The sequence below is a fragment of the Neltuma alba genome, unplaced genomic scaffold, assembly GCF_004799145.2.
Source record: "Neltuma alba isolate B1F8T4 unplaced genomic scaffold, ASM479914v2 tig00011336_pilon, whole genome shotgun sequence".
NCBI lineage: Eukaryota > Viridiplantae > Streptophyta > Magnoliopsida > Fabales > Fabaceae > Neltuma > Neltuma alba.
Window position 1 is genome coordinate 1 of NW_021636038.1, and position 15,495 is coordinate 15,495.

A 15,495-nucleotide genomic window follows, 5' to 3' on the forward strand; every position below is an offset into this window, starting at 1 on the left:
ATATATATATATATAATACTCTATCTTTATTTGTTAATTGAGTGTTAATGCCATTGGTGCCACCTGTTTCTTTCAGTGCGCCCAGATAAAACTCACTTATTTTCATGTACCTTATTATTGTCTACATGTGGTGCAGAAGCAAACGTGAGAATAACAATGAGATTCCAGTAAAAAAAAAAAAAGTAATTATCAATAAGTAAAACAGTTGTTATTTCCTGAGGCGGTACAAATAGATCGAAGATTTCCCTTACAATATGTGTCTTTCAAGTTTTGGTCATACTTTCATAGAAACTATTCCCTCAACGTCATATCATAACCATCATCTTTTCAATGTAGTTTAACTGCTGCTTTGTTTATATATATCTGCTTATTCAAGAAATTAACTTTCGTCACAATTCCATGCGTCCATTTCACAGCTTTCCATGAAAATTAAATAAAGATAATGAGCGCTTCTCCAACATGACGCTGATTTGATTTTCAATATGATAATAAAATATCACTAACAAAATATTACACCAAACATCAAATTCATTGCAGAATTCAAATTAGAGACACATTAATTTGCTGTAATATTAAAAATAAAATAAAAAACGTATTGGGTTATCATTTTGCCCTAAAAGATTAGGTCAAGATCGAAGCATGTTCTAATATATACATATAAGAAATAATTTAAATAAATATATAGTATTTTTAAAAAAAAATAAAGAAGACAGATAAGACTTTTTGTTAAGTAAAATTCATAATGTAACAAGGAATTTACATTACATGATAGGATGATATAAAAAGGAAATCTCTGGTCAAAAAAAGATATAAAAAGGAAAGGCATATATGAGGTGGTTGAGTGGAAGGCGGCATGAAAAAGAGGAAAAAGGACCCGAGACAAGATTACCAGTCTTGGGGAGTTCATTTGTCAAGTTATGTATGTGTCTGGTTACATAATTGTTTCGGAGTCAGAAAATCCAAACCCCTTTTAGCAATCCTCTCCCTCATATGTGGGGCAATTTTTAATCCTGCCATTTCAGGAGACTTACACGTGGCCCTCTCCCTCATGTGGGGCTTCAGCCTCCATCCATTATATATACCTCTCCCCTCCCTCCTCTTTCTCCTCATTCCTCCTCCTCCTGCAATTTCCACTTCTTGCTCACCATGCCTGCATCTCTTGCTTCTTCCTCTTCTCCTTCTCCTTGGACTATTAATCCTAAGCTCCCTAAACACTCTCCCTCCCCTCATTCCCCTTCCTCTCTCAAGTTCAACGCAACTTGCTCCCTCCAAACACTCCAATTCCCCGACCACTTCCATCAACAATCTCCTCCTGCTCACAACCTTCTTCAGAGGGCCGCGTCTCTGGCTCTGGACGCTGTGGAATCAGCCTTGCTTTCCCACGAGCGCCATCACCCGCTTCCCAAAACTGCCGACCCCAGAGTTCAAATCTCCGGCAACTTTGCGCCCGTGCCGGAGAACCCCGTCCACCACTCCCTCCCCGTCGCTGGCATTATCCCCTCTTGCATTCGTGGCGTTTACCTCCGTAATGGCGCCAATCCACTTCACGAGCCAGTCGCTGGTCACCATTTTTTTGACGGCGACGGCATGGTCCACGCCGTTCAATTGAAAGACGGCTCTGCCAGCTATGCTTGCAGATTCACCCAAACACACCGTCTCGTCCAGGAAAAAGCTTTGGGTCGCCCGGTGTTCCCCAAAGCAATCGGTGAGCTTCATGGTCACTCTGGCATCGCTCGTCTCCTTCTGTTCTACGCTCGTGGGCTCTTCGGCCTCGTCGACAGAAGCCATGGAATGGGTGTGGCAAACGCCGGATTGGTGTATTTCAACAATCATCTTCTCGCTATGTCCGAAGATGATTTGCCTTACCATGTTCGAGTCACCCCCAGTGGAGACCTCAAGACCGTCGGTCGTTACGATTTCGATGGGCAGTTAAAATCGACAATGATTGCGCACCCAAAAGTGGACCCTGTCACCGGAGATCTCTTCGCTCTGAGCTATGATGTAGTCAAGAAACCATACTTGAAGTACTTCCGCGTCTCCCCAGAAGGTGAAAAATCCCCCGACGTTCCTATCAATCTCTCCGAGCCCACTATGATGCATGACTTCGCTGTAACGGAGAGGTTCGTGGTAATCCCAGATCAGCAGGTGGTGTTCAAGCTTTCTGAGATGATTCGGGGCGGCTCTCCGGTGATATATGATAAGAAAAAGATGTCCCGATTTGGGATTTTGGACAAGAATGCAAGCGATGCGTCAGGGGTGAGATGGGTCGAAGCTCCTGATTGCTTCTGTTTTCATCTCTGGAATGCGTGGGAAGAGCCAGAGAGTGATGAGGTTGTGGTGATCGGGTCTTGCATGACACCAGCGGATTCCATTTTCAATGAATGTGACGAGAGTTTGAGGAGTGTTCTCTGCGAAATTCGATTGAACTGGAAGACCGGCAAGTCGACGCGCCGACCCATTATTTCGGAAGCAGAGCAGGTGAATTTAGAAGCCGGAATGGTGAATAAGAACAAGCTTGGGAGGAAGACGAGGTATGCGTACTTGGCACTTGCGGAGCCGTGGCCTAAAGTTTCAGGCTTTGCCAAAGTGGACCTTTTAACTGGAGAGATTGAGAAGTATGTCTACGGCGACCAAAGATTCGGAGGGGAGCCTCTGTTTCTTCCCAGAGACCAACATTCAGAAAGAGAAGATGACGGGTATATCCTAACATTCGTGCATGATGAGAAGGAGTGGAAGTCAGAACTGCGAATTGTGAATGCCATGAATTTGAAGTTAGAAGCTTCCATTAAGCTTCCTTCCAGAGTTCCATATGGTTTCCACGGAACATTCATACATGCACAGGATTTGAAGAAGCAGGCCTGAGGCTAATTAAGTACAGCGGAGGAGATACAACGAGGGATGCTTGCAGATACATAGATGTGTCCCCGGAATCTCTTCCTCCATATTTTCCATTTATTTTGTGGATTGGGGTCTGATTCAAGTGAGAGGATTTGGAGACCAGCAAGTAGCTTTTTCGGTGTAGTTAGCAATGGAGCTCAGCTGGTTTCTCCGCTTATTCTTTCACTGAGAAAACTATAATGTAGAATTTATATATGTGATATACTGTGTGTTTTCCATGTTGCTGAAATGTGTGCAAGTATTTTACTTCACACCCCCCTGCAGCTGTAGCTGTATCTATCATCTCCTTTTTAATCGGAAAGCAAACAAAAAAGTGAACACATACAGAATTCACTACCTGCATTCTTTCGGCATGATATGGCCTATAATAAGAAACAATACGTCAAAATGAAAACAAACCCCAAAAGACGTTGTCTGCTTTCTAAGATATTACTCCTCCGGTCTTTAATATAAGACCCATTTAAATAATTTGATTAGATTAAAGAAGTTAGGTAAGTTAGTTAATTATAAGAAAAGTGACACATTTTTCCTAAAATACCATAAACATCTTTTATAATACCTCCTCTCCTTCTTCTACTTGATTATACTTGAGGGAGTATTCATAAAGATAATTAAGAGAAAATTGATAAATATGAAAAATGGGTCTTATATTTAGGACCAAAACTAACTTAAGAATTGGGTCCTATATTAAGGACCGGAGGAGTATAAATAAATGATTTGAAACTGGGTGAGTAGTTAAATTTATACTCCTGTAAGACCAATTTTATTTGCACTATAAAATGGGTCTTATATTTAGGACCATAAGAATATATGCGAAAAACGTGTTCGTGATGTTTAAATAAATTAATCTGAAGATATTACCTAAATATTTGAATTGGATGTTTTATGGGCTTTAGATTTTCAATAGAATTAAATAAATCATTTCGTTCTGCAAGTTTTCATCATAAGAATTCAAATTATTTTAATTATATATTTTAAATTTAAATTCCTAGTTAATTTGAAAACAAACACACATTAGATGAAGATATATCAGTCACTTTAATGATATGTCCAAAACCCATTTAAAAATATCCATCCTCTTGCACAGCGGTGTTGAGGAAATTTCATTTGAGTATTTATAAAAAGTTTTGTCGTATTTTCAAAAGAATCAAAAGGTGACGTTTCATGCATCAAAATAAAATCTTTCTCCTTACATGTGTTTTCGCCCCTAACAGAAGAGTCACACTGGCTATAGTTAGTAATATCAGTCTGTAAACAATTACTGGATAATTTTTAAGCACATACTCTATCCGCTTGAAAATATAAGCTTCAAATCTTTGAAGGGCCTGATTTTTCTATAAATTTTGATTTGGATATCTCTGATAATTTAATGTTTTTTTTTTTAATTTTTACCCCCTAATTAACTATATGTCTCTTCCTCCCCTCTTTTTCAGAAAGAGGCGTGTTGAGGAGCAGCGGCACATGTATGTTAATATATTAAGAGGCATCCAATGAGGAGAGAACACATTGGCAATTAAGAGGAGCAGGCAGCGTCTAGAACGTAACAGGCAAGCTAAGCCCCAGCAATATGAAACGTAGAGTCAGATATCAAAGGTGTTGTCACATGGCAATATAATTAATGTGTAATCTCAAACTCCCATATCCCAATTAAGTCAACTCTTGATATTTGTTGGAGAGTAGCCAGTAGTAGTGTAGTGTTTGACAAATACAAATATGGATGGATGTTGCTGAGCCAAAAAGCGATGATATTTGTGAGAGTTTGATTGGCAGATTGTGGGGAAAAACTGGTTGACACATACATTATGAACAATATTGCTGCTAATCTATGAGAGACTCAATTATTATGGGAACTAAGGTCAAGCGGGGGGTACGTGGGAAACAAGCTGGGTGCTTGGAGGGCCCATCCCATATCCTACAAAAATTTAGACAAATATATATATGATCATCTCTTAAATGAAGCCTTTTTCCCATCACGTCAAGCATCTTTTTTTTTTTTTTTTGTGTGTGATGGGGCATTATATTTCTGTGTTATCTCATGAATGAATCGAGTTTGCATTTGTATATATGTATAGAGCATATTATAATTGTGGGATTTCCTTGTTCGCTCATTGTGCACGATCAGTGATGGCCTTCTTTTGTTTCTATGTTGATGAGAAATGTCCATTTTGCTCACTCCAACCATCCATCCATCCATCGTCACTTTTCCTCAAATTAGAGCTTTTAGAGATCATACATGGTCCCTTTTTTCCCTCTTTAATTTCATAAATAAAGTGCTTCATTATCCTCTATATAGTGGCCGATTCATTGCTCATCTCCTACATGTTTCTGCACTCATCACTACCCAGCTAATTAAAAGATATCCAACAGTTATATAATTAATTACAAAATTATTGCCCTTAATTAATTAAGGTGCGTATGTATGGTTCGTATGAATTTAAACATGAAGTAATAATATATAAAGGACACAGTTTATTTGCCTGCCTAAATTCATGTTTGGATTATCTGTATCGCCAATGCCTGATGACCAGCTCAAATATGCTTCCTCGATCTCATTCATTTTTGGCCGAACACCTACTTTGGAATCAATGTTTGCTACATAAAATAATTGATCAGTTTGGCAAAAAATATAATGCCATGAAAAACACACTAGTGGATGACATGATTGCCCTGAATAAATAAAAATATAGTAGTTTGTATGATCCTCACCTAGGCAGACAAATTAAACAATACTACTATGACTAGGCAAAGCACTGAATTTAATGAAGCAATAATATGTGCATTATAGGCTTTTGTTGGTTCAAGAATCTTGGCCTTGGGTGCATAAATCAAATACTTTTTGATCCTATTTATAAGACACTTTCAGCATGTTTCACACATACCAAGAAAAATCTTAAACTTCATTAACTCTCATTTAAAATTTAATAACTTTTCAACTTTATCTCTATTTAATTTACATTATACCTTATGTAAACAAAGTCAACATAATAATAAATAAGGGATAAAATTGTACATCTATACAAAAAATTTCTCTCAGTGCCTTATAAATAGGACCAAAAAATATCTTTTCACTCTGCCTTATAAATAGGATCAGAGGAGTACTCCCTCCTCCTATTCATAATACAAGTCCTTTGTACAGAAATTTTGTGACTACGATATAAGTCTATTAGAAATATTAGAAAGTAATTAATACTTGTTTATCAATTTTACCCCTAGAATTAATATTTAGGCGCGACTTGTATTTTTCTCCTTTACAACCTTATTTAATAGAGGTAAAATCGTAAAAAAAATTCAATTTGAAACAGATTTAATTAATTAATTACCATTTTTTATTTTAATTTGTTAAAGTAACTTGTATTCTAAATCGGAGAGAAAGCATCCTCCCTCGATAATATAAATATAATCTAACCTTGCATGGACGTCAAACTGTAGCTTACAACATTTGACAAGTAAAAAGTTTGTAAAATTTTTTAAACATGTCATTGACAAAAGTCACTACTAAATTAATTATAATAAACTAATTATTTATAAAGTTTATAGAAGGGCAAAATAGAAAAACAAATATCAAATGCCCTAGTATTACTACTTCCTCCAATCCTTAATATGGATAAAAAATCGAATATGGAGATTAAGAAATTAATGAAAATTGGTTAAGGCGAAAGAAAGTTATTTATACTCTTTTGGTCCTATTTACAAAGTGGAGAGAGAAGTTTTTTTTTATAAGTCACATTACTAAATTTTTAACATAAATACATTATTTTTCCTTTATCTATTATTGTGTACATTATTACTATTTTGTTAACAAATTAAAATGTATACATATTAAATGGAAATAAAGTTAGAAAGTTATTAAATTTTAAGATAAAAGTAACCAAATATAAGATTTTCTTATATTATAATAAAACATATTGAAAAGCGACCTACAAGTAAAACGATGAAGGAATGGGAAATTTCCAATTCGTTCGTGTGGAATGAACAGACAGGTGTGCAATTTTGTTTTCCAGTTACAGCGACGTCCGCATAAACGTTAAATAGAGATACGAGATTGGACGCAAGTGAGTGAATCCGTCCAACTAGCTTTAGCAAGAGAGTGCGACAGGAGGGGCACTCAGGAAACATGCCCACTTGAATATAGCCCATTATTTTTACAGTTTTAATTAGTATCACTTTTTATTATGAATGATTTTAGAGTTCTCAACTTAACCTGTTGACACGAGACGAGACAAAAAAAAACTCAGAACGGAACAACTATGAGATGGGATAAAATAGTAACTGGGAAGAGATGAAATAGGACACCCCATCCCATACTGTTCCGAGATATTTATTCATTTCTTTTAGTGACTTTTGTTACTATCAAAGACGTGATTTTTCTTTTCTTTTCTTTTTTTTTTCTTGTAACTTAGGCTTTTTGCATACTAGTTTTTTCAGTGTTTTTATCTTTCAAAAGCCTACAACATAAAGGAAAAAAAAACCAAAATTTTGGTCCAATTTGCAATGGTTGAGGGGAAAAAAGAGTGACGGAGGTCCCGGGACGGGACACAAGACATAAATTCCATCGCATCACTATTCACCAATATCATCCTTTGAACACCTTAATCACTAATATACATCAATAAACACATTAAATTGATAAAATTTAATAATTTTTTATTTAGAAATCATTCTTACCTAGTCATCTCCCTCTCTTATTTCTTTCTTTCTGATGAAAATCAAATAAAATTAAAATTAAAAAATGATCAATAAATACCTTATAAATAATTTATATTTAAGACTAAAAGTTTTCTCTAGCGACCTACAATAAAGATCAGAGTGATACTCCTCCGGTCTTTTTTGCATATTTATTTTTGTCCAAACATTAAATGTGATTAAAGTTAACTTGATAAAGTATAGAAAATGTTGATTTAGGATATAAATAAATTTAATCTAAAATATATGAATAAGAGTATCAATAAAGTAGCTGTGTTGAGATTTATAGGCATATATAAAATAAAATATATGCATAATCTTGTATTGTTACGTTATTTTTCCTTATGTTGTCCGGACTTGATACTAGACTAATGAGGGGTTGAAGTGATGGAATCAAACAGTTGAATTCCAAACAGATACAATACAAAGCAATGTGAGGCTAATTGGCCCTTGAGAGGATCCGAGAGGCATAGCAAATAGACAAAAGAGGGCGATTATTATTAGTGTGGTGGGAAAGAGACTCTTAAAGAAGCAAGTGCAACTGCCAGTAATTCATTTCCTGACTTCAAATCAATCTTTACACTCAAAAAGCATGCTGCATCAGAGCCTGTTTTCGATCGCTCACTTTAATTGGTTCAACATCCCAAATCTCCCTTATCCAGCTTTTAATCCTCACACACACAAACACAAGTGCACTCTTGTATGATTCAACTTTCACCCAATTCAATCTTTTATTAATTAATGCAGATTATTCTCTAATTTCTTTTTTTAAAAAAATACAATATTCCCAGGAGATCAGTCAAGTCAACATACAGTTAAAATAACCTTACAGTTCTTTTCAATAAAGACTTGTTTAGCAGATCATATTGCTAGAGCAACATGTAATTAGTTAAGATTTGCATCATTATTACTTGTGGTGGTACGTAAAGACATTATTCATATGTTATTCACAGAACTATGTAGAGGACGAACAACATGACAGGGTTAATGAGAATACGTGAAAATGTGTTGGTGAAAAGAGAGCTGAGAATTATGAAAATGAAGGGGAGCGAGGCACATTTTATGTTGCATAGCATATTGTCAGGATGTGGGATGAGTAGGCCACATGGGGCTGTAGCTCTCACAAGGCAATTTGGTGTCATTGTCAATCAAAATCCTCAAGTGATGGAACCTTTTTTCTTTTCTGGAGGCAACTCAATTGGTTATTCTATCTTCCACTAACCATGCTCCATCGCTCCATCATCCCACTCCCTCCTGCATTCCTCACCACATTTTTCTCTTCTCACTGCCTCCAAAACTCCAATAAATTATATGTATATAACAAACACTACTTTGATATTATCTCGATTCTTAATATAAGAGTTAGTTTACCATTTAATTTAATCTTAAATATAAGACCCAATACAATCTTTCATGTTTATCTATTTGTTTTTTTAAAATAGTCTTTGTAGTAATTATACATACTAAAGATTTCATCAAATAGCAGTACTTCTAGCTAATATACAAAGTTAGCAAGAGTGTTTTAAGAAAGAAATACCTATTTATTACAAACAACTAACTTAACTAATTTCTTAATCTACTCAAATTAGTCAATTAACTCTTATATTAAGAATCGGAGGTAGTATAGAAGTTTTTTTTCTTGTCTAAAACATTTTATTTATTTATTTTATATTTTGATATTTTCTAACTCACTAAATAATACCGGCCATTAGTAATAATTTTCAAAATTTTCAAAATATTAACTATTGTTAACTAAAATTCTTAATCTATGTAAAATTGTTAGCAAGTTGTTACAATTAATAAGGACAGAAGGAACATATATTTCAGAAAACTTTTTTTTTTGGTTTGGTTTTGGCCTCTCCCTTTCGAAAGAACCGAATGGGAGTTCTTTATTTCAATGGAAAACTCCAAATTAAATTCCCAAGTCGCACTAATACAAATTGACGAATCGATGTATTCATCGAAACGTCCGAAACCCTCACTTGCTCCTCAGCACATGCAGTGGGTACCCTGGTTCATGGAAGTGTCCAAGAATCAATATTATTTCCATTATTTTTCTCAAAAATAAAAATACCTGCTTCGCCATTACTTATATTTTCATCATGTCTCGCGTTTTCCTTGCATATGTGATCTTATTATTACCTCTGTTATTTAATATAAGAATTATTTTGATTTTTGATTTAGTCCTAAATACAAGACTTCAATCTACTTTGTCTCTCATATTTATTCATTTTTTACAACATAGTCATTATAGTAGTTGCACATATTAAATGTTCAATTAAATGGTAGTTTTAGCTAATAATACCTCTGATCCTTAATATAAGAGTTAATTGACTAAATTGAATAAATTAAAAAAACTAGTTAAGTTAGTTATTTGTAATAATTAAGTAGGTATTGTCTTTCCTAAAATATCCTTACTAATTAAGTGCATTAGCTAGAACTACCATTATTTCAAAGACCACCTTAAAAAATGAATAAATATGACAGATAAAGTAGATTGAAATTTTATCATTAGGACCAAAATAAAATTCAAACAAGCTCTTATATTAGCAAAGGTACATAATTATTGCAAATAAATAACTCAACAAACTTTCTTAGTCTACCTAAATTAGTCAACTAACTCTGATATTAAAAATCAAAAGTAGCATTTACTATAAAAATATCCAAAGCATATTAACTCCATGAGAAAATAGTACCCCCTCCCGCCTTTAATATAAGAGTTGGTAAAGAATTAAATTTATTTGCATGTTTGTCCTCCCCCCGTGTGTTCTAATTCAATTTGTTACCTTGTTGATCAAATTTTTATATTGAAGGACCAAGGTACACAACAAGCTTATAATGATGCTATATGTGCAATATCTGTTGTTTTGGGTAATAAATTAAAACTGCTATTATAAGCGGCGTATGATAGATTTTTTAAAACAGAAAAGGGATCTAGCAGAGACTCAAGTAGCTAGCTGGCCGTAAAAACGCGTCTACAATGAGCTACATTTTTCAAAAATCATAGTTAGCAAGTGTTAGATGTAGTCTAGTAGGATCACAACAACTAATTAATGTCACGTTTAATTAAACTATAAAAAAGAATTGTGGCTGGTTATCGATACAAGAACTTTTTTAGTTACAAGTTACCAAATCATCAAGGACAAAACTATAGTAATTGGGACCCATAAATGAATTAATTAGAAGTTGGAGGGGCCTCCACGTGTCAACTAGAAATGCATGCCAAAACACGATGGGTTCTCGCAAGCATGACGTCCGTGCGATTGGTCTCTCTTGTGGAGACACGTAATTCTGTATGTGCTGTAATTAACACACACAAGAAGCTGCATTTGCATGGATCCGCTTACATGCATACCTACACGCGGACATACATACATGTATACATGCAACGAACATAGCCCTTAGCTAGGGGCGTATGTATGTACAAGGAAGGCGAATATGGAAAGGGGAAGCAATTTGGGCAGAAAATCATAGAAGACGACGATATGTTGGAGAGCGAAAGGGCAGCCGCATCTCCAAAAGGGTTTTGAATCCTTCATTGTTGGATATATAATATGCCCTTTGGCTTTTGGGACCTAACAAAAGGTCACATTACGTGAGCCTCCCTCCATATATATCCAATTCATCTTCATTTATTGCGCCAAACCTTTTGCCGGATCAGATCGAAACTCTTTTTGTCTTTTCATTACGTGCACTCACTCACTCAGTGATCTGATGTGAGTACATATGTTTGTGTGGAGAGGCCGGCCAATGGAGAGAAGTTTGGAGATGATGGATGATGAAATGAACACAAGGGAGAGGGTGCCCATACAGAAGGCAACCTCAGCAAACTTTCCCCGTTGTTTGCGTAGGCATGCATACATAAGCAACCTTCAAATAAAATTCAAGTGTTGAAGGTAGCTACGTACCTATTTCCTTCACACTTGGTCCTCTCTAACATATGATTCGTGTTCCCTTTTACGTCTATGTTATTATCAATGCCATGTCACCACCAAACTCAATCTCTGCCCACCCAAAAAACCACGTCCAAACTTAATTTGTCTTTTTAATATTTGTATTCATTCAAGATTCGTTTAACAGATGAATCATTTTCTCCTATTTAGTTAGTACTACCTCCTTTCGTTAATATAAGAACTAGTTAACTAATATGATCATATTAAAAAAATTAGTTGAGTTAATTATTTGTGATAAAAAGATATTGTCTTCTCTAAAATATTTTTATTAATCATGTTCATTAGTTAGAACTATCATTTTGTGAAACATTTAACACATGCAACTACTATAAGTGCTTTCTTAGAGAAAAAAATGGATAAATATAAGAAGCAAAGTGGATTGAGATTTTATATTTATAACTAAATTAAATGTTAAATTAGCTCTTATATTAAAAATCGAACGTAATATTTTATTTGTTTTGTAGACTCTTTCTGACCATGCGTGCAGTTTTTCTTTTTACTTGGTGAACTTTATATGCTTTTTGTCGTTGCAACATCGATATAAAACTGATTTTATTTAAATTTAAATACAAAGACAAGGTACTCCTCCGGTCCTTAATATAGGATCCAATTCTTGAGTTAGTTTTGGTCCTAAATATAAGACCTATTTTTCATATTTATCAATTTTCTCTTAATTGCCCCTATGAATACTCCCTCAAGTATAATCAAGTAGAAGAGGGAGAGGAGGTATTATAAAAGATGTTTATGGTGTTTTAGGAAAAATGTGTCACTTTTCTTATAATTAACTAACTTACCTAACTTCCTTAATCTAATCAAATTATTTAAATGGGCCTTATATTAAGGACCGGAGGAGTATATTTTCTTGTTGCACGTACGATTCTTTAAGAAAATAAACATATACAAAGCACGCAATTTATAGTTAGTGATCTATAGTCTAACAATAGTTATTACTTCTTTCTCTAATTTTTTGTCTTATTGATGTTTGATTACTTGTGTCAGCTTTGAGGACAGTGAGGTAGGATTCAATTCATTGAGAAGGGAGAAAATTTTGAGGTTTTATTACATTGCAAATTTTTGTATTCGTTAAACTGCCTATTACATGTAATTTTGCATAATTAACATTGAAATAATAACTTCATCATATCTAGTTTACCACAACCAAGCGCCTTACTAGTACATCGTTGTGCACTTCCCTATAAAAATATATTATGTACACTTTTTATTCATTAATTTTTCCAAATGAAGAGACAAAAACAAAATGCAAAACAAAAGAAAGAGACAGGCATGCAAGGGACATCATTACCCATTGCACATGCATGTTGCCCATTGCTTTCTTCGTAAATATAAGGTTCTTTAAGGGTTTTCTTTTTGTTCAAAATTCAAGGTCTCATTTCTTCTTATTTCCAATATTAAAGTTTTTTCTTTCTCATAGTACCCTTGTTTATTGAAATAGTTGTATTTTTACGCATTAAATTTTAATCATTTAATGGCAAGATTATATTTGAAAATTAAAATAAAATCAAATTCTCTACATATTAATTTCAAATAATCAACTTACATAGTCGTTTGACATTTGCGATTTAATTAAGAGAACATTATATTTAGAATTAAAAGAGCATTATGAAGTCCAAGTAATCAAGAGAGGGAATCTCAAACATTATTCAAAAATTGCTTTCATCATAAATAACTAAATAACTACCACAAGAATATTCTTCGCACCCAATTTTTATTTTATTATTAAATAAGACGTAGCTAACAATAAAATAGTGTGTTATTTCATTATTAAATAAATCTTGGGATGTTTATTGAGATGAGATAGCCAACGAGGATAAAAATACGTTAACGATTATAATAAGCCTGGGCCTTCATAAGAGGCTTCTATACGAAAGTCGGAATGAGCATCATTCGTGGGTTGCTTTTTCTATGTTTCTTCTGTTTGTCTCCTCTTATGATGGCTTTGTCATGGGCCAGACTTAATTGACATCTATCCTTTGAAAACACAAGATGCTCCACTGAAAGCAAAAATGAAAAAGAAGAATGTCTGTGCCTAGAGTTTAGACATGCGGATGTGCTTACCTCGCTTTATTTCTCAAAGAAAATAATTTAAGGAAGAATTTCAATGAGCCCCCACAGTAGAAAGTTATTTTCCAACAACCTCCACTAAATTATGAAATTTCATGCACCCTTTAGACTAAAATGAAATTAAATTTTATGGGTGAAAACCCTTGCAGTGATGGAAACAAAAAAAGCAAATTCACAGGCAGAATAAAAGGATTCACAAGAGGAATAAGCCTATTTATAACTGAAGTAAGGCTATTTACAAGTGAAGCAAGCATTCGCAATAAGTTAGGGAGTTGGAATTTGACAGTGGAATACAGAAATTTGCAATCAAGATAAGATAATTCACAAGAGAAATAAAATCCTTTACAATTAGAGTAAGGCCATTTATGGGTGGAGCTAGCATTTCTAATAATTCTGGGAGTTATGATTCAGAAGTCGAATACGTAAATTTACACCCAAGATAAAGTAATTCATAAGAGAAATAAGGCTAGTTACAATTGGAATAAGGTCATTTACAAATTGAACTAGGAAATTAAGATTCACAAGTAAAATAAGAAAATTTACAGTTGAAATTAAGTGATTCATAAGAGGAACAAGTCCTTTTACAATCAGAGGAAGGGCAGTAATGCCTTTCCACCCATAAAGTTTAGTTTCATTTTCATTCTTGGGATGTAATGAAATTTCAGAATTTTGTTGGATGTTGGAAAATAAATTTCTTTTGTGGAGGATGACTAAAATTCTCCCATAATTTTAACTTTTTTAATCATCACAATGCATCTTTTTCACTATCCGATAGTACCTAAAAGTAAGCGACCTCGACTCCGATGACGTAAGGGCAAGGAAAACATCCCTAGATACCACTGCATTTTAGACTTCTAAAGGACTTGGTTAAATACAACAAATTATCAGATAGTCTGCCATAACCAAGTTCTTGAAAAAGTTCAGGAAAAAAAAAACACCCGAAAGAGTTTCCCTTCTTGCTGTCTTTTTTTTTTTTTTTTGGCCAACGCCAGTTCATTCCATAATAGATCAACAATGCAAAGTATTGTGAGATCACCATAAAGCAAGACAAATATCAACGTACATCAGTTTGGGCTTTACATAAATCAGATTCTATAAGTTAATGCAAAAGAGGCGGCGGTCTTATCACCCAATCAGTCAGGCAAGACCCAGTCAAAAAAGCTCTAGCTACCCAATCAGCAACAGAGTGTGCCTCTCTCGGGATCCAGCTACACGAGTGGCTCCTTAGACAGTTCCTTGAGAATTGTAGATTTTCAAGGATAACATAATTTCTCCAACCTCGACCAGGGGCATTGTTGTTCAAGCATATCCTTGTTACCACAATGGTAACTTCACCAGTTAAATGCTACAGCATATCAGATGAATACATCTATGACAAGACCTGTATAATACGCTCCAGATCTGCTACTTTCCTGCAAGAAAAAACTACACCTGTATTGTAGAAGGATTTGACAAACACACCATTATGAATCACCAGGACATGAGAATGGCTTCATTGGCATGCTGACGTTTGCAAAAAAAAAAAGCCCAAGTTTCCGGACAATGAGCCAGTTATGGGATATCACCTGGTCTTGTAATAAGAACCACTTTTTCCCTGCAGAAGTACTAATTGCTTCATCTCGAAAGGTCTTCTATGTTAAACTTCTCATCCCATAATTTTAACTGAATCCTTAGAAATTACGCTTATCTCAAGTGTCTTTAAAAAATAAAGTTGATCAAGTTAATCTCCAAAAATTTTGTTTTATATAAAATGGATTGTGCGGGGAAGTAACTATAGGTCCACAATACGCAAGCAATGACGATGGATGGCAGAGTAAGGCAACAAGGAAGCCTAATACTACTACAGGGAACAGCGCCAGCAACACAACCAGAAGTCTAA

The 15,495-nt window shown here is 34.5% G+C and overlaps 1 protein-coding gene across 1 annotated transcript; it reads left to right on the top strand.

Annotated features, from left to right (window-relative positions):
- Nucleotides 1-1,146: 1,146 nt before the first annotated feature.
- On the top strand, nucleotides 1,147-3,002 carry LOC114712095 (9-cis-epoxycarotenoid dioxygenase NCED1, chloroplastic-like). The gene has a single exon (XM_028896561.1). It carries the CDS (start codon nucleotides 1,147-1,149, stop codon nucleotides 2,860-2,862), a length of 1,716 nt encoding a protein of 571 aa, XP_028752394.1. The 3' UTR covers nucleotides 2,863-3,002.
- Nucleotides 3,003-15,495: the final 12,493 nt, after the last annotated feature.